The 23,093-nt window shown below is 53.8% G+C and overlaps 8 protein-coding genes across 8 annotated transcripts; 4 read left to right on the top strand and 4 right to left on the bottom strand.

Moving 5' to 3' along the window:
* Positions 1-66: 66 nt before the first annotated feature.
* On the top strand, positions 67-3,433 carry SEPMUDRAFT_150259 (WD40 repeat-like protein). The gene has a single exon (XM_016906055.1). It carries the CDS (start codon positions 104-106, stop codon positions 3,398-3,400), a length of 3,297 nt encoding a protein of 1,098 aa, XP_016759419.1. The 5' UTR covers positions 67-103; the 3' UTR covers positions 3,401-3,433.
* Positions 3,434-4,301: 868 nt separating this feature from the next.
* Positions 4,302-5,234, bottom strand: SEPMUDRAFT_109388 (uncharacterized protein; the record flags this gene model as incomplete). The annotated part of the gene is made up of 1 exon (XM_016900779.1): positions 4,302-5,234. One exon carries the CDS (start codon positions 5,232-5,234, stop codon positions 4,302-4,304), a length of 933 nt encoding a protein of 310 aa, XP_016759418.1.
* A 1,047-nt stretch (positions 5,235-6,281) lies between these two features.
* On the top strand, positions 6,282-8,232 carry SEPMUDRAFT_150258 (uncharacterized protein). The gene is made up of 2 exons (XM_016906054.1): positions 6,282-6,961; positions 7,040-8,232. The coding sequence occupies exons 1-2, from the start codon at positions 6,707-6,709 to the stop codon at positions 8,012-8,014; spliced, it is 1,230 nt and encodes a 409-aa protein (XP_016759417.1). The 5' UTR covers positions 6,282-6,706; the 3' UTR covers positions 8,015-8,232.
* A 74-nt stretch (positions 8,233-8,306) lies between these two features.
* On the bottom strand, positions 8,307-9,605 carry SEPMUDRAFT_47048 (amidase signature enzyme; the record flags this gene model as incomplete). The annotated part of the gene is made up of 1 exon (XM_016909025.1): positions 8,307-9,605. A coding segment is annotated over one exon (1,299 nt), but the record flags the coding sequence as incomplete, so codon positions are not given.
* Positions 9,606-10,032: 427 nt separating this feature from the next.
* SEPMUDRAFT_126859 (uncharacterized protein) lies at positions 10,033-17,031 on the bottom strand. Its single transcript, XM_016902107.1, has 4 exons — positions 16,340-17,031; positions 15,830-16,288; positions 15,636-15,769; positions 10,033-15,580 (listed from the first exon to the last, which is right to left on the bottom strand). The coding sequence occupies exon 4, from the start codon at positions 13,078-13,080 to the stop codon at positions 10,384-10,386; it is 2,697 nt and encodes an 898-aa protein (XP_016759414.1). The 5' UTR covers positions 13,081-15,580; positions 15,636-15,769; positions 15,830-16,288; positions 16,340-17,031; the 3' UTR covers positions 10,033-10,383.
* SEPMUDRAFT_88734 (uncharacterized protein) lies at positions 10,033-17,031 on the top strand. The gene is made up of 4 exons (XM_016910481.1): positions 10,033-15,580; positions 15,636-15,769; positions 15,830-16,288; positions 16,340-17,031. The coding sequence occupies exons 1-4, from the start codon at positions 15,535-15,537 to the stop codon at positions 16,760-16,762; spliced, it is 1,062 nt and encodes a 353-aa protein (XP_016759415.1). The 5' UTR covers positions 10,033-15,534; the 3' UTR covers positions 16,763-17,031.
* A 442-nt stretch (positions 17,032-17,473) lies between these two features.
* Positions 17,474-22,710, top strand: SEPMUDRAFT_150257 (uncharacterized protein). The gene is made up of 5 exons (XM_016906053.1): positions 17,474-17,614; positions 17,680-20,289; positions 20,342-20,782; positions 20,859-21,355; positions 21,416-22,710. Exons 1-3 carry the CDS (start codon positions 17,569-17,571, stop codon positions 20,500-20,502), a joined length of 2,817 nt encoding a protein of 938 aa, XP_016759412.1. The 5' UTR covers positions 17,474-17,568; the 3' UTR covers positions 20,503-20,782; positions 20,859-21,355; positions 21,416-22,710.
* Positions 21,111-22,640, bottom strand: SEPMUDRAFT_118589 (uncharacterized protein; the record flags this gene model as incomplete). Its single annotated transcript, XM_016901439.1, has 2 exons — positions 21,111-21,355; positions 21,416-22,640. The coding sequence occupies 2 exons, from the start codon at positions 22,638-22,640 to the stop codon at positions 21,111-21,113; spliced, it is 1,470 nt and encodes a 489-aa protein (XP_016759413.1).
* Positions 22,711-23,093: the final 383 nt, after the last annotated feature.

Here is a 23,093-nt window from a genome sequence, read left to right as displayed (position 1 = left end):
GTCGACAAAACTAAATAGAATCTGTGCATCTACCTGGATTTCTCTCGTATTGCCCGTGGTGGTCTACACAATTACATCTGTTACTGGACAACGCATTCCCACGATGGCTAAAGAGACGGAAAGAAAGAGGAAGTTGGAGCAGGAGCACGTCAATACTGCAACGCCGAAAAGGCAGAAGCAGGCGCAGAAGAGTGCGGCAAAGGCTAATGGCACCGTGAATGGAAGCACACCGAAGCACAATGCAGTGCCCGCTACAACAGACACTCCCGATACGCCAAAGCTGAGCAAACAGGAGAAGAAGGCTGCACGAGTCAGCGAAGTCAAGACTGAGCTCCAACAGCCCGTGAATCCGGATGAAAGCCAGGCCACTCCAGCGAAGAATGCTAAAAAGCGAAAGTCTTTGCAGAACGGCGCATCTACCCACGTCAAGCAGGTGACAGGCAGTAATGAACCTGAAAAGGGGGCAGATGTGCCAATGGTCGACGCGGATGCAGGCCAAGCCGAGTCCAAGAAGAACAAGAAGAAAAAGAAGCAGCGAGTGGCTCAGGAACTCGTGGAGTGTGAACAAGTAGACACGGCAGCAGGAGCGGAGCAGAGGAGCGAGTCGGGCACAATCCTGTCGACCAATGATAAGCGACAACGAGCTTTGGAGAAGAAGGCGAGGCGAATTGCGCATCGCGAAGTCAAGGCCGGTTTGAAAGGCGATGAGGAACTGACCAAACCAAATGAGTACGGCTGGTGGCTGTCCCAACCGAGTGCAGGACGATACATAGCACAGGATCCGATTTTTGTGGTAGATGAGAATGGTGACGAGTGCTTGATTGCTGCTACTGTACGCGAAGTCCAGCTGCTACACTTGAACAGCTCTCTACTTGCAAGGACGCATGCTGTTCCTGATGGACGATCGATATTGGCATACACTCTCAGCGCCGAATACCCAGACCACGTTGAGGTATCATACGACAATGGTGCAAAGGTACAATGGAACTGGACAAATGGCTCCATCAGCAATGGCAACTATCCCGGACAAGAGACCACGATCGCCATGACGAGCGCTTCACTCGCCGATGGACGATCTGAGGTCTACTACATCTCTCGGAGTCAAGGCACCTACACAATTGTCGGGAAAAGGAAGGCCCTGTACTCGACCTACCGCCGTCTGCAAAGCATACAGGTACTTGGTGACGGCGTCTACATCATCTGTTTAGGCGCGACTGCAATGGTTCTTGGCAAGAAAAAGGATAATAGTAACACTCCAGAGTACATCTGGATCGAGATGCCAACACCAATGCCCTTTCAATGTCTGGATGCGAGACTCGTCCTGCCAGCATCGGCAAAGAACACCACCGAGCAGAAAGTAGGGGCGTCTGACCTCGCGCTTGCCATCGGCAACGTAGAAGGACAGATTCACTTCTACTCCAGCTTGAACTCTCTATTTGGGAAGGCGTCGCAGGCCACTCTGCCAGATCCACGTATTTTGCACTGGCATCGTGAGGCTGTGTCGACAGTCAAGTTTTCGAGAGATGGAAACTATCTCATTTCAGGTGGCCGGGAGTCAGTGCTCGTCATCTGGCAGCTCGAGACTGGCCAAAAGCAGTTCTTGCCACATCTTACAGCGGAGGTTGAGCGGCTTGTGGTGTCGCCGAACGGCACCCAGTACGCTCTTCAATTGGGAGACAACTCCGTCATGGTATTGAGCACGGCCGAATTGAAGCCAATCGCAAACTTTGCCGGCTTGCAACTTCCAGTGCGGAGCGAGCAACTTTGGCTTGAAGAGATGACAGTACCCGCCACAACAGCCGTACTACATCCAACCAATCCAAGTCAGCTGCTGTTGACTGTTCCGGCTACGCAACCCAAATATGCACGAGATGTCACGACACGTCCTTTCTTGCAGACTTTTGATCTACAGAACGCTCGCCACATCAGTCGCCAAGCACTGTCCCGGAATAATGTTACTGACTTCAATCGCGGACCTGAAAACACGCCTATCATTCCACCAGATGTCAATCTGCTCGCATTGAGTGCAGACGGGAAGTGGTTGGCGACCGTGGATGAGTGGTTCCCTCCTGCAACAGATCTGGAGCACGCTGTTGCACGTACGGCTGGACTGGACAACATTGACCTCACAAACATCCACGAACAGCAGTTAAAGCGTCGCGAGGTATACCTCAAGTTTTGGAAATGGGATGAACAGCAGCAGATTTGGACTCTGAGCACCAGAGCTGATGCTCCCCATGCCAGAACCTCGAATTCGGACCTTGGGAACGGCGCAGGTCGTGTATTGGAGCTGAAGTCAGATCCAGCTTCAAATGGCTTCGCAACAGTGGGCGAGGATGGCGAGGTGAAGATTTGGAAGTCGAAACCCAAATTCCGGAATGGTGTGCCACTTCAGGATGCGCGTGGTGATGACTTGATGGAATGGACATGTCGGAGGACGGTTGGGCTTCCCATCGCCACTGACTTGGAGGAGCGCGCCGACTCTCCCATGGATGGAGTGTTTGAGCATAACAAAACGCAGTCCGCAATTGATGCTTGTCTCGCATACTCACCAGATGGTTCGATGCTGGCATGCACCACCATTTCTGCGGACGAGACCACACAGCCCCTCGTTCACTTCATCAACCCCAACACTGGAGCCGTTACTGCTACCAAAACAGGCATCATCCCTGCCGATGAGGACGTGCAGTCTTTTGGTTTCCTCGACCGTTACTTCATCGTGCTCAGTCTCGGGCACATTCGTGTTTGGAATCTGGTCGACGACAATGTGCACTACACAATCAAGCTCCGTGGTTCAGTAGATGAGCAGGAGAACGCTAAGCTGGCCATCAACAGCACGGACGACACTTTCGCGGTCGCTTCGACTCTCCCAATGTCAATCGAGAACGACGTGATTGTACCTCAGATTATAGTCTACACGCCGAAGCTCCCAGAACCACTTTTCGAAGCCGAGCTGGAATCAAGCCCTGTAGCTCTACTGGCCGGACAAGACACCAAAGGCTACACAATTCTGTTCGAAGACGGCACGATCCGTACTCTATCTTCTACGGCACAGGTGTCCTCTCGTGACAGACGCTTATCCATCGCAACCTCACCTTCCGATAAGATGGAAGAAGAATCTCAGAACATGGCGGAGAATGCCGAAACAGCCTCCTCGTCTGCTCTCGCTAAGCTCAGCACGAAAGCGGAAGATCAAGCAATGGCAGAGAGCTTGGCGCCACTCATGTTGACAGAAGGCGAGGATGACAGGCCTGTGATTCGGCCTGAACATCTCACAAGTATATTCGACGTGGGAGGATCAGGTGGTAGTGTGGCTTTACCGCCTGTTAGGGATATGTTTCGTGATCTTGTGGGACTATTAGCTAAGAAGCCACGAGCGAGGGTGGCGATGGATGTGTAGAGAGTGTACAGGTAAAAAAAAAGTATAATGCTGCCAGAATGCAATGAACTGCTTATTGATGAGATATTCGCCATTCTTTTTCGAAGCCGACGCAGTCTCTTGGGCTTCACCGCCAGATTCTCACATACCTCTAGGTAGATGTATGGAACGGTTCCCATTATCGTGATTATCAAGAAAGAGCTGACATGTATCCTGCTGGGAAGTGCCCCAAAGCCTCTCTCTCTCTCTCTTTGGGTCGAACCACTAAACCACCACATCATCTGATCACGCGCAGCAAGCAAAAATGGATTTCTAGTGGAGACTACCACACACTCAGCGGCTCTCGGATATAGAAAGTTCAAAATATACCTCTGGAGACTCAGAGATGATGAAATGTAGGTGGCGCTGATATCACCTTATCCTATTGCATGTACTCGGAATACCGAGATGATGTTGATCTTGTTCGAGCTTTGTTTCCCTTTTGCGTACCTACAGTATCTATCTAGGTATACTATACATGTAGATAGATACTTAAAGACTCACCTATTGATTTTTTTTAAAGAGAAAACAGGATTCAAGGTGTATGTGAGCAGTTAAATACAGCAGTTTTTTTTTTTTCTTTTTTTGGGGAGTAATATGTGGTTGTGATGAATACCTTACTAGTGCAAGTCCAAATAAAAACAACACCGAGCATAAACCCTTTTTTTCCTTTTTTTTGGAAACCAAGAGAAGAGAGAATCCTCAAACCAAACCAAACCAAACCAAACCAAGCCAAGCCAAGTCAAAGTACTCTGATCAAACCATACCTTACCAAGCAAACTCCTCAGCCCTCACCACGCACTGTCATCAAGAGTTCAAGAATGACGTGACAAACCCCTCCCACCACCCCTCCCACCACCAAATAAACCTCATCTCTCACCTCTCACCACTCATCCGGATGAAGAGTAACATGGCAAAAAGGCCAGCTATTCACATACAGGAACGTATACTCCGTTCCCGGCAAAGTACACAACGGCCGATCGGGCTGGTGCAAAAACTGCTTCAAAGCCGCAACGCGCACGCGGCAGGGCTCCAAACGATCCGTGCACCATTTCATCAGGTCCTTGCGATTGACGATCAGCCACTCGGCTGGCGGGTCGAGGGGTACGACTTTGCAGGTCGAAGGGTCGTTGAGATCTCCACACCATCGGTTGTGCTTGCGAATATTGTGTAAGAGGTGCTCGAGTTTTTCGATGTAGATGTAGGTTTGGTAGAGCTCTATCTTCCAGGCGCCTTCTAAGTCGGTTTCGACGGTGGCTGGGGTGGGGACCGGGGTGGCGAGGCCGAGGGTGAAGGGGAAGGCGGGTGGGACAGTCTTGGTCACGAGGGTGGTGGCTATTGCGTCCTCGTTGGCGATGTCGGTGGCGATGTCGGTGGCGATGTCGGTGGCGATGTCAGTGGCGATGTCAGTGGCTTGTCTGTTCATGATCTCGCGGGCAGAGGAGGCAAAGTCGGAGGTGGCGGTAGAGCTATTGACCGACGGGAGGGACGCGAAATGGAGATTGATACGGGCCAGCGCCGATTCCAGTTCTTTCAAATCCACTGGACCTGGAGGAAAAGCGAGGAGGTCCCTAGAGGCCGAAGCACCCAGGACGCGGAGACCCAGCGCGAAGAGGACGGTGAAGCGTGCGAAGACCATGTCGAGTGGGTCGTTGCTGTTGCTGTTGTTGCTGTTGTTGTTGTTGTCGGGTGTGATGATGTTGGATGTGATGATCACGAAGAAGTCTGATGCGTGTGGAACTAATTGTGAGAAGAAGAAGTGTTGGAGGAGGGAGATGTAATCTTTAACTACAGATACGTGCCAGTGAAGACGCATATGGGACGGTTTGTCCTCCACTACACGAGAGCGTCAGTCTGGAATTACATAGGTACCATGGGAGGGAAAAGCTTTGGTTATGACCAATATTTGAGTTTCTCCTGCAATACATGGTAGCATCAACCTGTACATTTTTTCTTCGATGCGCAACCACGAAGAGCATATCAACGCGGCCAAGCACGTATTTACATGTCTCTGTACGCAGAAAAGTATACTGCCAGGAGAATCGAAGACGATTCGCTGGGCAGAAGCGAAGGTGCATATGACTGCGTTGGTAGACGTATTCCGAGTCATAGGGATTGTTGTAGGCAGAAGAGGGCCTCGTAGGGCGTCCGATATACCAATATGTTATACCCCCGGGTTGCTTCTAGCTCAGTGGGGCAACCACTGCGTCCAGCTTGTGCTTGAGATTGCACAGCCGTCGTGGTAGTCGCAGAAAGGCTATATGCACTGGTCGTCAGCGCAATTGAGGACCAATTACCTCTGTAGCTGCTGATTGGATTTCTTGGTCTTCGCTCTCGAGCCGTAGGCAGTCCCAGACAAAATCTGCACTCTCGCTTTGAATGGGTCTTGGGTCACCATTAGGAGGTAATTGTGATTGCGAGCTGTCGCAGCAGAGTCGTCCGTCAGGTCCTTGAGACTCGATGATGACTGAGGTATTCACTGTCCCAGGCCCGACCAGGCTAAGCCATAAGGCGCTTCCACAGTATCCTCAACAGATGGATACCTGGAGTCCCTTTATTTGCCACATATGAGGTTCTGGAGGTCTTGCGATTGACGTGATAGCACACAGTCACACGATGAGCCCGAAGTGGAAGCGAGAGGTGAAGTCGGTCAGGGCGGTAAGGATGGTTTAGTCTAGTCACGACAATGACGCCGATCGGTTCCACGGTAGATCCGCCTGGACGCGGAAACCCTGGTGACCCTGTCGACTAAGGGACGAGGGATTATTATACCTCCCAGGCTCCCACCTACGAGGAGGTATAAGGTAAGCTCTAAGCTCGATCACGCTCAACGGCCCCTCCTCCCATCAGTGTACCTAGGTAGGATATATCAATATTTTGTGCCGTGGCAGTGCCTCTGCACAGACTTCCGTGAACTACCGTGCAACCATCTGTGAGCCATTCATTCATTGATTGCATGACCACAGCGGCCTCGTCGTCGCCGTCAAAGCCCATCGCCTGACACATAGCAATGTTTGGCTGACCACAACAACTACAACAACGACGTGCTGCCTGCAGATCCTGTATTGGTCCCGACAAGGCTGACGGCGACGTTTGGTTCTCTGTAGCACCACGCGCATAAGCACCAGAGAGGGAGAGAGAGAAAGAGAGATACCTTGAAGAGAGTGAGGAAGCGATTTGGAAAAGAGAGAGGGAGCGAGAGAGTGTGTGATAGCAAGAGAGACAGAGAGAGGGAGAGCGAAAGAGAGATAGGCAGCTGTAGGGGGCCAAAGTGAGGATAGAAAGAACATGGCGCCTGATATTGCGACCCTACCGTCATCACCACGCAAAGTGCCTCCTTCGCAAACTACAACGACCAGTACACCCTCCTCACGACGGACAAGTCAACTCATGGGACCACCACAACAACCCGCGTCGGCCACAGCAGCACAAAGTGCTCGGAGTCCCGTCATGTCCAGCAACGAGAACTTGCCCATGCGCCATCCACGCCCGTTGACAGCCGCCGAGCTTTATCTGCAGTGCGAGAAGGAGCAAGAAGCGGTGGTATGTCTGCATACCAGCCAGCCAGTGGTGGACAACGACCCTTGATTGATGGAGTACTGATCTGCTGTGTCTACCTAGGTCAATCGCTTGACCCGCGAGCTCACTGCCCTCCGAGCACAGTCTGCTTCCGTCGCCAGCAATGCCTCGTCTGCCTCTGCCGTCTCTGCCTCGCTGCTGCCCATCGATATTGGCGACCCAAACCCCAACCACCAGATGACTGGTGCTACCCATCCTACTCCTTCTCGTCGCCACCGCTCCTCCTCGTCGGTCAGCACGCGCAGCATACCGACGCCCTCGACTGCCGGTAGCAACTGGACCAACGCCTCCACCCAGGCACAAGCGGGCGGCACAGCTCCTCTGGGCAGCGTATCGCAAGCGCATGCCGACCGAGCGGCTGCTGCCACTGGTGATCGCGCTACGCTGAGCAGGAACCCGTCGATGAGCGCTTCAGGCACATCGACCCCAGCAAGACAGTCACTTGACGTGTCCCGCACCCCAGGCACACACTACACTCTTCCGCACCGGCCTGCGATATCCAGAGATCCTTCGCAAACGTCCCACATCTCCATGCAAGCCCATAGTGGCACTCCCGCCCCCGCCGGATCATCTCCTGGAAGTGCCAATGCAGCAATGCAGACCCACGCAGAGCCTCCAGCATATCGTACCGAAATGGAGATTGTCAAAGCGGAGAATGAAGCTCTGCGTCAACGTGTCCGCGCACTCGAGCGTGCACTCGGCTCCCGCCGACGTGACTCCTCGCAGTCCGATGCGACCCGTCCAGATGCTCCCACGGCCAGTGCTCGCGACAATCTGGCTCGCTATGAGGCGCCAGCCGAGCGACCCTCTCGAGATTTCAACCGCATTCCGTCCTTCACCTCGCCTCCTGCTTCAACTGGTCTCGGGGTCTGGGATGGCGGTGTGGGTGGAGTAGCGGGCCCAAGAGAGAGAAGCGAGTCCCAGAGCACCACAGCTTCTAGCAGAAGAGCCATTGGTGTGACTGATGATGAGGTCAGAGTGGGCGAGAGCGCAAGCTCGGTCAACAGGAATGCTTAGAGAGCGCCGATCCCGATGTGGAAGCATATCATGTGGTGAGCACGATGGAGTGCACACTCATCGCTTCTGAGTGGCATGCGAAGGATCACGCTGCTAGTATTTCGTCACTAGCGAGTGTGAATGGACAAATTGTGTGATTTTCAGCGAGGAGTCATGGCGACGACAGATTGGAATATGCCTCCACGAGGCTTTGAGTGTATCTAGATATAAAACCCCACCGTATTTGTTGTATCGTACTGGATACATATGCCATTGGCTCCATTTTGGTTCATATCTGCGTGACGCCCGCTTTTCAGCTCTCATCTACCAGTAGCTCGTGGTGCAAATGCTGTGCGGCACCGAGTAAAAGATCATCATCGCCAAACTGCCCAATGAGCTGCATTCCAGCTGTCCTCACATCCGTGCTTTCCAACTTCAATCCTTCATCGCCAGGCACCGAAACGGGTATGCTGATCGCGGGCAGGCCTGCCAGTGAGGCGGGTACAGTAAAAACATCATTCATGTAACTCTCCAGCGGAGATTGCCTCGCAAGCTCCTCAATAGTCGGCGGAAGGGTCGGAGCGGTGGGCACCAGTAACAGATCGACTTTCGTCTCCTCTTCTCCCGACCCGGCCCTAGGATCTAACAAGGGGTTCTGCTGCGCAAAGACTCGGTCAAAGTCACGCTGCACAAGTCTTCTGATCCGTTGTGCTTGAATAAAGTAGTTGTCCATAGCATCCGCACTCAGTGTGTACGATCCTAGCAGAATCCGTCTCTTGACTTCTTCTCCGAAGCCTTCTCCTCTGGTCTTTGCGTATAATGGGAGCGGTGGGTCGGCGTGAGGGCTTGCGTCGGGAGGAGTCGTTCGATGTCCGTATCGTATGCCGTCGTATTTGGCAAGGTTGGAAGACGCTTCGGCTGGTGCGAGAACGTAGTACGCCGAGAGCGCGGATTGTGTACCGGGTAGAGAGACGGGGTGTAGAGTATGGCCCGCTCTGCGGAGAGTATGAAGCGTCGCGAGGTAGGTCGCTCGGACGATAGGGCTGAGTTCTTCAATGTTGTACTCGAGTGGGATGCCAATCCTAAGACGCGACAGGGGGGTGTGTGCTCGAGTCGATCGCATGCGGTGTCTCAGCGATTCGGAAAGTGAAGTCTGGTCTTGAGGATCGTGCTGGTCAAGGATCGAGAAGATCCGACGGAGCTCACTTGTGCGTCGCCCCAGGATGCCAACAGTATCCAGAGAATTCGCATATTGGATGACACCCCACCGCGAAATCCGGCCGTAAGACGGCTTGAACCCAAGCACACCCATATATGCTGCTGGTAATCGGACTGACCCTCCAGTATCCGTCCCCAGTGCCACGTCACATTCGCCTTTGGCCACAGAGACGGCACTGCCACCACTGCTGCCTCCCGGCGACAAAGCCACGCCCCCACGGCTGTATATGCTCTTGACTGCTCCTTCATGAGCATATTGCGAGTGAGATCCCATGCCGAACTCGTCCATACTATGGCAGGTTCGAAGGTTATGTGAGGCGACCCCGGCATCCTTCAGGAGCTTTGTGACCGTGGCATCGAACGGTGAGTTGTAGCCTTGCAGCATCCGGGAAGATGCCACCGAACTACTGGACTGGTCCGCCACATCTTTGCACACGATGTTGGCTTTGACACCAACTTTCAGAGAGTCGATAGGCGCTGGTAGACAGTCAGTTCGTGTCAGCTAATGCTGTTGGATCGATAGCGTACCCGCGTCGGCCTGAGCTAGCTCATCTGTACACCGATGAGAAGACAGCGCCTGCTGCTGCTGGCGAGTCACATAATGGCTGGATTGTCTTTTGTGGAGACTGAGAGCACATTGTCGAAGACGCTGTTGGCGTATCATCACATCTTCAAGTGCATAATTCCAATGGAGGACGGGAAGCACAAAAAGCTCGAGCTGTGGTACTAGTCTCCGGCCAATCAACTCGGTCTCGGTTTTCTTGCTGACAGACGTCTTCACTTCCAGACTTCACCTTCGTGATCCATCACCACCGCCACCACTTTCATCAACCTGCACGCGAAAGTCATCGTCCAACAGCCTTCCGTCGGAGCTTCATACCGAACCTATGCCGCCTGGAACCTGGTCGACACCTGTCACCATGAAAGTCTGGGATGCACACGCAATTGCGCGTCGGCTACCTTGTGGTGGCCGTTGGCATGCGATGGATTCTTTACACACTATTCGGCTCCTATGAAAGTACACCTCCCTGCCCTACCAGATGTCAAACTACTGCGCTATTGGAGTCCTGGGATTCTCTGCTCGCAGAAGGATGCAACCACACCCGACTCTCCATTTTGACCCTTCGAAACGTGCAACACGGTGCGGAACGCCGATACTACCACATCGCACCTCAAAAGTCATGGTCATCCGACTCTTCAACTTTGAACTTCTTGGATTCGATGCTGCGATAATCAGTGTCGCTGAGCCTGGACGGCGCGGCGATTGTGGAACCCTGCGACCGGGGCCCTCCCTCCGACCCATCACTGTCCGCAGGTGGACTTAACTTTGCCTTGAAGTTTTCGCTGTCGGAAGAAAGATGATTCTCTGGAAGGTGGCTTTGGCATGCTTCATAGCTCTTGTACAGATGACGATGGTCATCCAAGGAATCAGTGGGAGAGATGCCGCTTGCTGGGGTCCGGAAAACATACTCGATCGGCAATCCGACTGCCTCTGATTCATCTGCCGATTGATCGACAGCCGAGTTGTGGAAAGGGACGCGCGCCGTAGCGATGGCTGTCGTCGATGGCACGATGGTCTGGCTAAGATCTGCTGTCTCACCTTGCTCAAGTTGCTCCCGAAGCTCGTTGGCCTGGAAGGTCGGTGTGACGCAAGGATTTCTCGATGAACTCCCGCATTCACCGACTTGCGTTGTGGACGTCGTTGGCACAGGTTCCCCGTCGCCGCTGGCATTTGAACATTCCATCACCTCGAAGTCTCCTAGGGCGTTCTGGAACACATAGTGATCAGTGATGACTTGCTCCAGATCAGATTCGATGCTGTCCGAGCTTGGTTCATGATCGACGACCCCACGTAGCGACACTCGTTCGGTGGGTAATGGACGACGGGCCGAACTAGTGAATGCAGTCTCAAAGTTCGGGAATGAGGACTCCCGATCATATCTGCTATCCAGACCTGCGCACTGAAGCATCCGGTGATGGCGCATTGACGACGTCATTGCAGATTCTTCGTGCTCCGGAACACTCGCATTACTCATCTCGCTTAGCGCGCTGTATCGCATGTTGCGATCGGAACGGTTCACGTCGAAGCTCAGACGGTCTCCCATGCACGGCGAATGCCCAAGGATCATCGTTTTTGGACTGATTTGGGGAGTTGTTCTGTGCTCGGCTATTGGAACCGAATCAAGACTGGCATTATCGGATCCTGTGTGGTAATGTGGTGGCTGCGAGCTCCAAGTTGCGGGTAGGCGTCCTCCCTGCAGCCAATCGTGCACCGAGAACTGCCAGGTGTCGCTGCTTACTGATTGCTTTTGAGCCGGACTTGGGATCCGCGGCATTGCAACACCAGTGCTTGGCCGAAGGATCTCTGGAGTGCTTGGCTGATCATTGTCTGGAGTGCGTGTCGGACGCTCGGGTGTGTTTTCTTGCTGTTCGATGGTGCTTGGGGGCGGATCTCCGGGCAGGCATTCCTCCAGTCCAAGAAAGTGCTCCGCGTGGAACTGGTCATACTGCGCTGAACTGAGGCGGCTGGAGAATTTGGTGCTTGCGTCATCTGTGCCTCGTTCCTGCAGCTTCAAGCTGTCCGAAACGGGTTCCAATCTCGCAGCAGAAGACATAGGCCTTGGGTGAGATGCATGGTCCACGACAGCTCTTGCTGCTATCAAACGCGCCTGCATCTGCCCAAGCAGCACGTCCTCAACAGGCGTCAAACCTAACTGAGGTACAGCATCATCCAAAGATGTGGTGTCGTTGCGGCTCACGTCTTGGTTATGTAACCTGACAGCATTTGCGGGTGTTCGCAATTCGATCTTTGGACAATCTGGCAACAACACTTCACGTTCTGGCGAATCAGCAGCCCAATCATCATCATCGTTTCCGGTTGCAAAAGGGTCTTCACTCTTCCAGGCACCTGTCGCAGGATCGCTGTGGTCTACACCCGGCTTCGACAAAGCCGTAAACTGATGCGTGAGCGGTTCCATATCGCGCGGCCAGTGCTGCATCGTCGATTCGGAGTAGTCTCTGACCTTGCGACTGGACGCTGAAGAGAGGCGCATACCACGTCGGAGAGAGTCCTTGATGTGCTTGCCAGCCAAGGCATTCATCGAGACTATCTTTTTCAAGCTCTTGTTCTCTCGCTTCTCTGGCGAACCTAGAGCCTCGACGCTTCTCTCGAACAAAGGTGGCTCATCAAAGATGCCGTCGAAATCCAGCTCAACACCAGTGCCGGACACTGGCGTGGTAGAACTCTCGGAAGGACTCGAGTCGCTGTCGTCATGTGGCATGGTGAGCAACTCATCAGCTGGCAGCTCATCTTGACCGAGGCGATCAGCGGACGAGATAGTATCAGGTGGGCACTCTGTTGATACACGAGAGTAATCAGTTTGTAGCCGCATGCCGGCGTCGTCCACCGAATCAGTAAGTGCCACTAGCTCTTTCTTTTGCTCAAAACCTGGGACATCAGAAAGAAAGCTCGTGGACATGTTCGAAATGTCGCCCAGATCTAGCTTCAGAGTGGGAGCAGGGACGTTGACCGGCGATGATGGTAGCGGCGTTGCCATCGCTTGGCTTGTGGGCGAGCCGTATTCACTGGGAGGCGAGGCTGGATTGGACAGAGATTGCGCTCGTCGACTCAGGCTGCGCAAGCTTCCAATCATACTTCTTGCGACAGTGGCTGTCTTGCCGTGTTGCTTCGTCGGACTCCTCTCGCCGGATCGAGCTGCGACACTTGGACCTTTAGCCTGCGATGTGAACACCTCTGGTCCACTGTCTCCGCGCATCTCGCTGTAAGGGCTACCAGTAATGTCTGACAGTACACCGCGCTTAGCCTTGCCCTTCCCACTCGGATGCATATGCTGGCGTAGACTGTTCATGGCGCTTTTTGGCGTGAATGACTTCTGGCGTTCTGTGCGTTTGGGACGCAACGGAGTGAGCGAGTCGTGGTTACTGCTCACCGATGGCTGTCCGGGACTATTGTCCGAGTCTTCGGCGGTCGCCTCGCAGTCTACGTTCCTGGAGCGTTGTCAGCCACTGGCACACAATCTTCACAGTCAGGTCTGCGGGCAGACGTACTCTGGATCCTCTCCATTGCTGCTCTTCCGATCACCACTTCTCAAGTGACCAACAACTCCCTTCGCGCCTCGCTGAAAGGCCTCGCGAGCGCTGTCAAACCACGACTTCTTCTTATTCAATGTCATAGTGTGATCGAGGTTGCTTTGCAAGGCCTCTCGTGCACCTGATGGTGCCACGCTGTCGACGCGCTCGGTCGGAGGCATTTTGGCGTCTCCCAGCTGAGGCACGTCGCGTCTTACGAAGCTGATGTGCTGTTGAAGTAAACTGTCCGGGGCTGCTAAGCTGACACGACTGGGCGCCAGATGTTGTTGCAAGCTGTTGATGTGTCAAATTGTGTACCAGGACTGGAGGAAGTCAAGGTGTGTCTTGGTGCGCAGGAGACGCCGCATGGCAATCGCATGTCATCACGGCAACAGTCCCGTCTGCTTGCACTTGGATCGAACGGTAGCTGCCAAACGATCGAAGCGGGGAAGTCGCAGGTCGACAGGCACGGCGACTACATGTATCACGACAAGGCCAGTGACTCCCGACCCGTTCTCTGGTTCATATTCTGCCAAAGAATGCGTCTGCTACGAGTCACCACACACGCATTGCTAGGCCTGCTGCCATATTCAACGAATATTCGTGCCTTGACGGGGTGGCTCAGCTCTGCTGGGATAAGTATCCCTCCTGGCTTGTGTGCGGAACTTTTGGGATTATGCTCGCAAGCGCGAATCACCTACATCCCACTGTCGCAGTCACATCTATACTGAGGAATGGTGTTGCGCACAGATCTTGCAGCATGCCCTATTGCCATCGTGCACCATTGCAGAGCTCAATAGAGCCTAGGGGGTATTCTTTGTCCTTCCGCACCCTGCGTGGCAGAAGTTCGCAAGATCCTTCCGAGCGCTTCCTGGACCATTGGTGTCCATCCTCAACCTGTCGCTGAGACTGAGATTGGTACATATATCAATCTCAGATACACGAGACTACTTGTAGTTAGCCATGGGCTCATTGGCGCCGACACGGCCGTCGAAAGAGCTGGGTGCGCTTAGTCTGGCGGCCGTACCACCGTGGATATTAAACCATTACTTATTACCAGGCCGATACGTCACTGACAACCAAGAGCTTCATTTCACGGACATGCATATCATGGTACGCGAGGCTGACATTGAGAGATTTCGTCACTTATCATTAGAGACCCAATATGTAACGCACAGTGGAAGAGCATACGGAGTCCATGAATGGAACTCGGAAAGCAGAGGAAAGGGACCCGCAAGTGGAAATCGAACTCGAGAACCCCGCGGGTACCATGAGCAATGTACCCAGAAGAGTCAACGTGGTCATGGGAAGGATAGAGAGACAAGGTTGTGTAGATGGTCAGCGCAATAAGCAGCATCACAGGTTGAGCTTATGCTCTCGATACTCAGCCTCCTAGACGATTCCCTGGCTGCTACGAAGCACTCTCGGATACAGAAAGCACGAATCTGCTGTACTTGACCGAGATACAGCCTGTGCTCTACTTACAGCACACGGCGCATTCAGGCGGGAACGACCTGAATGTACGGCTCTCGAGCTGTTGTATACAGTTGCCATTGCCACTGGGGCAGATCTACCCAGTCCTGCACGCAGTATAACGCTCAATGCAGACGGGGTTTTTCCTCCTAGACAATCGTCGCGAGGCAATGTAGCCACGTAGACTGGATGAAGTAGGTCGGGCGATGCAACGGTCCCTATTTGCATCTTCAGCCCCATGTCCTCATGGCCCAGGAATGTCTCAGGTTGCACAATCAGCCGGAGACCATGCCGACTGTACGGCCTGTTAGACATTACGTTGGTGAGCAGATGTGACATGCCAGCGCAATGGTACATGTACTCAGCTAGCCCGGCCTCGCAACCTGCAGCGGATGACCATGACCTGACGCATAACTACCTGGCGGGCTATCGAATTGGCCTGGAACGCTCCTCGAGCGGTCTCCAGCGCGCCTGTATAGCGATCCGCCTCACACTCAATCTAATATATGCCCGCTCCGTGCTTGACCCTGAGATCACGTGTCAAAAAGCAGCTAGCGCCTCGGCTTGCTCCACAACGGCATCCCGTCGCCAACGATCAGCATAAGAGGTACACAAGCCATCTTCTGCCTGCCTCCCTTCATTACTGCCCTTGGACTGTTGCATCGCCGCGCAAGGCTCAATATTCATTGACAAAAGTCCCTACAGGTACCTTAGCGCATATCTGATCTACCCTTCAACGGATCACGGCGGCAATCGCGATCATGGCCAATCCACAAGCGCCGTCTTTGGATCAGTTGCTCCAAGAAAGTAAGCAGCCATGCGCGAAGACACACTCGAGTCTGCACTACTGACTGCGTTGCAGGCCGAAGGAAGAAGAAGGCAGAGCAGCTCGCGCAAGAGATCTTCGGTAAGAAGAACAGGTCGCAAACACCGCAAGGTCCGCGAGGAAAGCCTGCTCCTGGGGCCAGTCTCGCAAGCAGAGTCGGCGTCGCGAAGGTAAGCCATCACTACTCTTGGATGTGGACACGGTCGTGCATCAGCGCTCACTCATAGCAGCGTCCTGCTTCGCTCCCTCGCGTCAGCTCCGCTCCAGCGCCACGAAATGCACGCCCACCCCCGCAAGTCAGTCGCCCAGCGCACAACGGCCCTCACCGAGCTCGCTCCACCCATTACGAACAGCGACCGCAGCAGCAACCACATCTCCCCTCAGAGTTTGTGCCCAACGTTAAGAGCAATGAGAGCAATGGATATGCAAACTACGAAGCACCAGGAGTTGCCACAAACGGGAGTGCCAACATAAGCTTCAGAGGTGCGGCGGCCACACAGCACGTGGTCATTGCCCAGAACTTCGCCCCGGGCACCACTGCCGCGGACATTGAAAGTGTCATGGTTGATGTCGGCGGTGCAGTCACTGAGTGCAAGCTGCTCGAAGAAGAGCCGACTGTAATTGCAGAGATGACATTTGTGGACAAGAGTGGAGCTGAGGCAGTGATCAACACTTTCAATGGCAAGAAGGTAAGTACACTGGGCGTTTCCGCATGAAGAAATAGTCTAACAGATTGCTAGGCGGATGGACGCACCCTCAATGTCTTCCTGAAAGCTGGCGGAGGAGCGAAATTGCCTTTCGTGGTCGATGTCGAACCCACAGTCGATGAACCCATGGAGATGGATGAGAACGCCCAGGCACGCGAAGCCGAGGATCGTCGCAGAGAGGAGCGTCGTGGCCCTGGGCCGGCCGAGCGTGCTCCACCAAGGGCCGCTCCACCAAGAGATGATTACCCGACAGGGCCTCGAGGACATGATCGTGGTTATCAAAATGATTACTACAACCGAGGACCACGTCGCGCTGAGCCTGCGTATCAAGATGGACGCTATGGTTTTGGAGGGGGCGGCGGCGGCGGCAGACATCACGGTGGTGGTGGCTACCGTCATGATGGTCGGCTCGGCGGCTATGGTGGTCGAGGCGGACAAACATACCGGCCATTGTAGGACATACACTGGCCATTGTAGGACACACTGGCCCTTGTAGGACACACACTGGCCATTGTGGGACATATCTTGACGACGCAATCGTCGGTCATCAACAGGAGATGTTTGAAGCTTGCAGTTTCAACATTCAGAATGACATTGTACGAGTAGCTAAGGTAGCTAGAGATGAACGCAGCATCGCGCTTATCCAGGGGGTCGAATGATGGTGGTCGACCTCTCATCTGCCACGCAGTGGCCTGGAAGAATGCGCTTTGCTCAGACTCGAAAACATCCATCTGACACCGCTTCATGTTTTACCTACCGCCCGCTGTACTGGGATGATAGAAAGGTGAGTCAGCAAATGCCGTTGCGTGAAGTAACGAGCATACGTCTCCCAGAGGCCCCATGGAGATCTCTGCACTCTCTCGGCGTCATGAACGATGATTGCTGCCGCATGTTTGTCCATTATCTGGAGCGGGCAGACGGGAGTAGGAGGTAAAGACAAGTGAGACAAGCAGATTTTCGAACTTCGGTGTCAGATCTCCGATGCCCGATCTGATTCTGCCCCGCGCGAGACTAAGAATAGAGTTGACTAGGCGGGTCCCCGTCGCGTTGCCCTGGACTACAGACCATCGCGCAAAAACAATGACGATAGAACTGTTGGAGGACGCGCAGACACAGTATTGGGACACAACGTTGCTGCTGCAAACGCATCATCTTCGCTACAACCACGGCCAAGCATTCATACTGCCTACCTACCTACCTTACTCCAGCATCGATACCGCACTACATCTCTCTCGCTGCAGCATTCAAACACATCATCTGCCATGCCTGGCAGGGCTGGCTCAGACGGGCCCACCGTCTCCATGTCGTGTAGGTGACAAACATGGTGGTGAAGAACAGCGCCAAACGACAATCACTGACATGACACTGTATAGTCGCGAACAATTTCTGGGGCAAAGATGACGCTGGCGTCGACCCTCTCTTGCAGCGTATGCATAATGCCAAGGTCACGAGCGACGAACTCAAGGCATTCTACACAGCGCGTGCTTCGATCGAAGACGAATACGCGAAGAAGCTCCTCAGCCTGGCGCGGAAGCCTCTTGGATCTGTCGAGACAGGGACCCTTCGAATGTCGCTGGACGTCGTGCGGGGCGAGGTGGAGTCCATGGGGAAAGCACATCAGCATATCGCTCAACAGATGCGTGGGGAGTTGGAAGAGCCGCTCATTGTATTCACAGGTGGTATCAAGGAGCGAAGGAAGATCATACAGACTGGCATTGAAAAGCTGCTCAAGACCAAGAACCAACAGACCGCCGTCGTGAATAAGACGCGAGACCGCTTCGAGCAAGACTGCCTCAAGATCAAGGGTTACCTGGCTCAAGGCCATATGGTCATGGGGCAGGAAGAGCGCAAGAACAAAGCCAAGCTGGAGAAGACGCAGATTCAAATGTCGGCAAACAGCACCGAATACGAACAAGCGGTGAAGATCCTGGAGGAGACAACTGGCAGATGGAACCGCGAGTGGAAGGCAGCCTGCGATAAGTTTCAAGACCTGGAGGAAGAACGACTGGACTATTTCAAGAGCAGTCTGTGGTCTTTTGCCAACATTTCCAGTACTGTGTGTGTCAGCGACGACCAGTCTTGCGAGAAGGTCAGGCTGTCACTCGAAGACTGCGAAGTTGAGAAGGATATCGGTGGCTTTATCAAGGACTTCGGCACAGGGCAAGAGATTCCAGATCCACCAAAGTACATCAATTTCTGCCGGGGAGACCTGGACGATGTCATTTCCAACCATGAGTCCGAGGACGAGAACTACTCAGTCGCCCAGTTTGCGCGGACGATGAACCCGACCTTCAGGACATCTTCACCCCAGCCGAGCACATTCGAATCACATCATGACCCGGACTCCAGCCTCCGCGAAGAGATGGGCATTCCGAAAGCCCGAACCACGTCTGTCCAGCTAGAGGACACATTCTCTGCAAAGGCTCGCAGCTCCCATGGAAGTGCTGCAGCGCCTCCCCCACTGGTACCAAGCAATGTCTCCTCAGTAGCTTCCAATCCTTATGAGAGCATTCCCCAGATTCCGCACAACCCGTATCCAGCAGATGGCATGACGCAGTTCTGTCGACCAGGTATGGGTCCTCCATCGGAGCGCAGCTCAATTCCATCTCCCATCAGACCTGGCAGCCGCGAGAGCCAAGGTGGCCACAGTGACTATTCTGCTCCAACTTCATTCTCTAGCATGGAACCGACCAGTGGTGCAGCGTCCCCGACAAAGGGGTACGGCTACAATGGATCTAATCTATCCGGAGTGTCGAGTATGTCTGGCGGTCCACCGGAAGAACGGTCTGTACAGAAAAAGAAGAGTGGCTTCTTCAACAGTCCTTTCAAGCGACGAGCAAGTACCAAGCGCAAAGATGAACCTCAGCCAGCCGCGCCGGCGCCTGCACCAACCGGACGGAACACATGGACTCCAGCGACAATGCGCAAGGCCGAGAGTGCCGGGAGCAGTCCAGTCAAGCCGTTCGCAGCGCAAAACAGGTCAAGCACTTGGGGCAACAAGCAGCCTTCTGTCAGTCCAGATCCCGATGTTGATCCTCGTGCCGACTATCAACTGGGTATTGGAAACAATGTCTTCGACGTTGCTCACCCTACCAAGAAGCCACCCGTCAGAAGTAAGACCGAGAGTGAACTTGATCCTATCGCACAGGCCCTTGCAGATTTGAAAGGGGTCACAAAGCAAGCTTCAACACGACAGTCTGCCGACCGCCACTATGGCATGTCTACTCCAGCTCCAGGCACAGATGCTGCAGAACGAGGCGTTCCTGCTCCTTTCGCAGGAAATGGCAATAGAGGCACGCCACCCCCAGGCTATACGCCAGCAAGCAGTTTAGGAGCCCCACCACCAGCGCATACTAAACGAGAGATGCAAAAGACTGCCGAGCAGTGGGGCACTCAGAAGCGTAATATGTTCAGTGCTGGTGCGTCTCGCCCTGGCAGCAGCATGGGCCAGACAGCACGCGCTCCGTCCCCTGGACCACCACGAGCCGCAAGCCCTCGACCATTCCATAGTGGTGATCAGCGCACACAGCCACAATACCGCGCTGCATCACCGAACCCGTACGTGGCACCTCGAGCAGCGTCTCCCAACCCATATGCAGGTGCTCCTCCATCAGCTGCAAGGCCTCGAGCACAATCCAACAGTCCTGTGAAGCCGCAGTACTCTGGACAATTTCAGGGAGGGGCCTCACCAGTATATCCCGTTGCTCGTGCTGCTTCGCCAAACCCAGCCTACAACAGACCAGCGACAAGTGCAGGAGGCTCGGCTGGTCGACCGTCCAGTAGTCGCGGCTCCGATCATGCTGGTGGCGCCATGGTCCTTGCTCCCGTTAGCCAGGACCCATACGGGTCGCAGCGTGGCGGGCGTCCGGTCAGCCATTACTACCCAGAGAACAGCGGCAACCAAGTCTCTTCTCATGTCAGGAGTCAGAGCCAAGGAACACAAAGACAATACACAAAGGACGGACGTCCGATTCTGCATTACTGTAAGTCAATAAAGCCCCCTGTAGATATGTGCATCGACTAACCCTCACACAGCTCGCGCCATGTACATGTATCAAGCTGCGATCCCAGAGGAGCTGTCATTCAGCAAGGGCGACATTCTGGCCGTAACCCGCCACCAAGACGACGGTTGGTGGGAAGCGGAAGTCAATGGACGACTGGGACTGGTGCCGAGCAACTATCTTAAGAATTGTTAGGGACTGATGATGAGATCGAGAACCCTGGGAAGTAAGCGCAAGGCGAGATGGGAGGCCCTCTGCAAGGATAATGCACATGAGATTGGAATGCCACGACATCAGTTTGAAAGGGTTTGTTATGGAGCTGGTGTGCCGGGGGACTAACTGCAAGCAAGCAAGCGTACATGACATTTTTTTCTTCGTTGCCTCTTCTTTGTGTTGCTTTCACATAGCTTGTATTGAAGGGTTCGTTCGTTGTATAAATTTATTCTCCTTTATATTTTCTTTCCGAGCATCACGACTATGGAAAATTCATGTCAGCGTATTTTGATGTACGTACGTACGCATATAATGGGGGTATTATTGGAGCTATGTACCTGGGTACTGTAGGTAGGCTACGTTATGGCTTGAATGTAGGTAGTCGTGCCGCGAATCCGCCGCCACTTGACGCCAGCTGAATGCATGCCCGCTGAATAAAGAGAAGAAGAAGATGCGTGGTAGGTAGGTAGGTAGTCATACAATCGTTGAAACTCGTAAAATCATTCTGTCTGTGACTTGAGGAGACATTCTCCCCTTGAACCTCTCGCACCTGGCTGAGATGGATGACATGCATTGTGCAGCAAGAAAAATCACTTCTTCTCCTGTAATTCAGACTCCGTTCTGGGTAATGGAACCTGCGCGGGTTCGGGCTGATGCAGCGTCTTCTCCAGCTCGGCCTGAGTCGTTGCATCATCCTCGTTATCGGAAGCGGAGACCTCAATGTCTCCATCTTCTTCCTCTTCTTCGATAATCTGGCTGCTGGCGGCAGAAGACTCGTTTGCCAGACGGACTTCTTTGCCGCGTTTATGACAATACCAGAAGACAAACATCAGGACTGCGAAAATTGCTGTTAGTACATGGTCATGAGAGTGAGAGGATATTTTCTGTTGCTTACTGAATACAGCCAGAGAGAGGACGACGTTCGTTGCGGAAGCGAGGAAGGGGAACCGGGTGGTTAAGAATGTCACGGTATTCCGCAACATGGTTGCCACGACGCCTTCTTTACTCATCAGCTTCTTCAAACCTGGTATCGTACGCTTTTTCTTCTTCTTGTTATTGTTCTCAACATTGCTCGAGCTGGATGTCGACGAGCCCTCGGCTGCCATCTTGGCTTCCATGTCAGCACCAGGCTTCGCACTCGCTGCAGCCATAATTTCTGGTGCAAGCGTGGTGCCAATCTTGGCCGGTAGGCTCTTCACAAGCGTTTGCACGAACGGAGGCATGGTCTTGAATTGCTTTTCAAGAGTCGGTCCCGCCTCGCGCATGAGCTTGTCCATGTCATCATAGGCCGTCGGAACTCCGTTGATTGTATCCTTGAGCACTTGCGCAAAGCGCCCATAGAACTTTTGTGTCTCTTGGTTGAAGGCGAACACGCGGTTGTTGATGGCTGACATGTTGAGGTTGTCCAGCAGGACAGAGACCTCCCTTTCTTCTTTTTCTCTCGTCTTCTCCTCGTTGATAGTACCATCTTCGTTGTAGACTGGTTGGGGCGTTGCATCCTTGTCCTTTGACCACGTCCAGGACTCGGGCCAGGAAGGAAGAGAATTGGAGAGAACGAGGTTCGAGGCATACTCGCCCCATGTTCGTTCTTGGCCTCCGGAAGCGTCTCCTGTGGTATCCTTCTGCGATGCAATGGTCCCTTCTTCACTTGTACCCTCTTTCTTCGTAGGCTGGAGTTTGGCTGGCAGATACGAGGTCCATGTCTTCTTCTCAGGCGTGCTAGCTGCATCCTTGTCGCCATCCAGCTTTACGGCTGAGTTCCAGCCTCGCGTCGTCGCTTCTGCCTCCTCCTGACTGGGCAGCTCAAAGCTCTTCCTCGCTTCCTTTTTGACTGGCGCATCCACCGACTTTGGCTGTGTCTCTGGCACGACAATATTGCCTTCTGCTGCTTTCGCCTCTGCTGGCGTGGCGTCCTTTACTTCTCCTTCATCGCTGATCTTGGCGACGTCAGCGGGTCGAGGTGGTAGATCGGGCTTTGGGCCTTCGTCCTGTGACAGGTGCCGCTCCAAGAACTTTTCGTCCTCATCCTTCAGTACCGGTTGTGTTGGGTTCGTTTTCTCGAGTTCTTCCTGGTTCTTCTTTGCTCTCGCGAACGACGGCAGCGTGAAGTAGGACGACATGCCGTGGATACAACAACGCCTTGGAGGTTGTACAGCAATTCGGGGGCGGCGGGGAGTGAGTTGGTAGGTTGTGTGGAGAGACTGTCAGAGGGAGAGAGAGGGTGAGAGAGAGAGGGGGGAAAGACTACTGAAGGAATGCATCTCTATATGGCACCGCCACTTTCTTGCTTGCGCCCGCAAAAATCAGCTCGACTGAGCTCTGCCATGTCGCGGTGGCACATGAAAGAAACGCTACGTCACTGGCGCTGTGAAGTTGGTGTGAGGGATGCGTGGAACAAGTTGCAAGGATTCCAGTTCGGGACTACCTCCTACCTCCTACCTCCTAACTCCTAGGGGGCTAGGGGGGGGGGGGGGCTAGGGGGTCGCGGGCATCGGGGGAGGGCTTCGGTCAAATATTGTTACGTCCCGTCTTGGCTCTCACTTCACGCGTCCCCTTTGAGAATGAATGCTTTC

This window comes from Sphaerulina musiva, assembly GCF_000320565.1.
Source record: "Sphaerulina musiva SO2202 unplaced genomic scaffold SEPMUscaffold_7, whole genome shotgun sequence".
In the NCBI taxonomy this organism is placed as follows: Eukaryota; Fungi; Ascomycota; class Dothideomycetes; order Mycosphaerellales; family Mycosphaerellaceae; genus Sphaerulina; species Sphaerulina musiva.
Note: the sequence above shows the minus strand (reverse complement) of the source record. Positions and strands in the feature narration are given on the sequence as shown.

Bases quoted from the DNA above. Each gene is read 5' to 3' on its own strand.
- SEPMUDRAFT_126859 (XM_016902107.1), bottom strand. From the start codon at position 13,080: ATGAACAGTCTACGCCAGCATATGCATCCGAGTGGGAAGGGCAAGGCT.
- SEPMUDRAFT_88734 (XM_016910481.1), top strand. From the start codon at position 15,535: ATGGCCAATCCACAAGCGCCGTCTTTGGATCAGTTGCTCCAAGAAA. The intron at 15,581-15,635 runs GTAAGCAGCCAT...ACTGCGTTGCAG, and splicing joins GGATCAGTTGCTCCAAGAAA to GCCGAAGGAAGAAGAAGGCA. The intron at 16,289-16,339 runs GTAAGTACACTG...ACAGATTGCTAG, and splicing joins ACACTTTCAATGGCAAGAAG to GCGGATGGACGCACCCTCAA.
- SEPMUDRAFT_150258 (XM_016906054.1), top strand. From the start codon at position 6,707: ATGGCGCCTGATATTGCGACCCTACCGTCATCACCACGCAAAGTGCCT. The intron at 6,962-7,039 runs GTATGTCTGCAT...GTGTCTACCTAG, and splicing joins AGAAGGAGCAAGAAGCGGTG to GTCAATCGCTTGACCCGCGA.
- SEPMUDRAFT_150257 (XM_016906053.1), top strand. From the start codon at position 17,569: ATGCCTGGCAGGGCTGGCTCAGACGGGCCCACCGTCTCCATGTCGT. The intron at 17,615-17,679 runs GTAGGTGACAAA...GACACTGTATAG, and splicing joins GCCCACCGTCTCCATGTCGT to TCGCGAACAATTTCTGGGGC. The intron at 20,290-20,341 runs GTAAGTCAATAA...ACCCTCACACAG, and splicing joins ACGTCCGATTCTGCATTACT to CTCGCGCCATGTACATGTAT.
- SEPMUDRAFT_150259 (XM_016906055.1), top strand. From the start codon at position 104: ATGGCTAAAGAGACGGAAAGAAAGAGGAAGTTGGAGCAGGAGCACGTC.